Source organism: Bison bison, unplaced genomic scaffold (assembly GCF_000754665.1).
Source record: "Bison bison bison isolate TAMUID 2011002044 unplaced genomic scaffold, Bison_UMD1.0 scf7180017856539, whole genome shotgun sequence".
In the NCBI taxonomy this organism is placed as follows: domain Eukaryota; kingdom Metazoa; phylum Chordata; class Mammalia; order Artiodactyla; family Bovidae; genus Bison; species Bison bison.
The window spans coordinates 13889-14837 of NW_011487112.1; the positions used below are offsets into that span (position 1 = coordinate 13889).

Here is a 949-nt window from a genome sequence, read left to right on the forward strand (position 1 = left end):
GGAGTGTCCTGGCTGGAAAAGTGTTCGGAGGGCGGGGGTGCAGGACGCGTTAGGACTGCTCACCTCCACGCGCATGGTGAGGACCTGGGCTTTGCACTGTTGGTGGCGACACAGCCTAAGGCCACCTGACTTGCTCCTCCTGGGACGCGGGGTGTTTATTTCACCTGCGGGGCCTGCCTGGGCTGGGCAGGACCATCTGAATCACCAGCTCTTTTCCCACTTTTCGCCAGCCATGGGCCACGCCATCGCTAATGGCCTTGTGCTGATTGGCACCGGAAGCTCCGTGAGGCTGGACAAAGAGCTGGATGCGGCCGTGAAGACGATGGTGGAGATTTCCAAAACCCAGCCCCTGACCCACCGGGAGCAGCTGCACGTGTCTGCAGTAGAGACCTTTGCCAAGGGGTGAGGGGCCTCCCTGGCCCGGGGGCTGGCACTCCAGGGCCACGCTCGCTGGCCAATGCCGCAGGCTGCCCCAGCGCCGTGCAGAAGGGGCTGGGTGATGCCCACCCTGCCTCCCCAGCACCGTGCAGAAGGGGCTGGGTGATGCCCACCCTGCCTCCCCAGCGCTGTGCAGAAGGGGCTGGGTGATGCCCGCCCTGCCTCCCGTGCGCTGTGCAGAAGGGGCGGGGTGATGCCCGCCCTGCCTCCCGTGCGCGTCTGACTGAGAACCGCGCCTTGTGTGCCGCTGTACCCTCAGCTGACCGAGGGCACGGTCGGTTCAGATCCCTAGTCTGACATTCAAAGCAGCTTATTTGGTTCCATTGAATAAGTTGGTTATTATTTTCGTTACAAAAATAATTGCCACGGTCCATGGGGCCACAAAGAGTCAGACACGACTTAGCGACTGGATGACAACATCAAAAATAATAGGATCACAGTAAAGAAATAGATAAAAGAGAGAGGAAGACTCTGGCCCTTAGACTCCTGGTCCTGATGCGCCAGGTGAGCA

The 949-nt window shown here is 60.3% G+C and overlaps 1 protein-coding gene across 1 annotated transcript in view; it reads left to right on the forward strand.

The window, feature by feature from the left end:
• The window catches only part of TTC38 (tetratricopeptide repeat domain 38), a gene marked incomplete at its 5' end in the record, with an annotated part of 23349 nt that overhangs the window by 4179 nt on the left and 18221 nt on the right, over positions 1-949 (forward strand). The window contains one exon of the mRNA XM_010859583.1: positions 231-402. Coding sequence (XP_010857885.1) covers positions 231-402 — 172 coding nt within the window. The remainder of the gene's footprint in view (positions 1-230; positions 403-949) is intronic.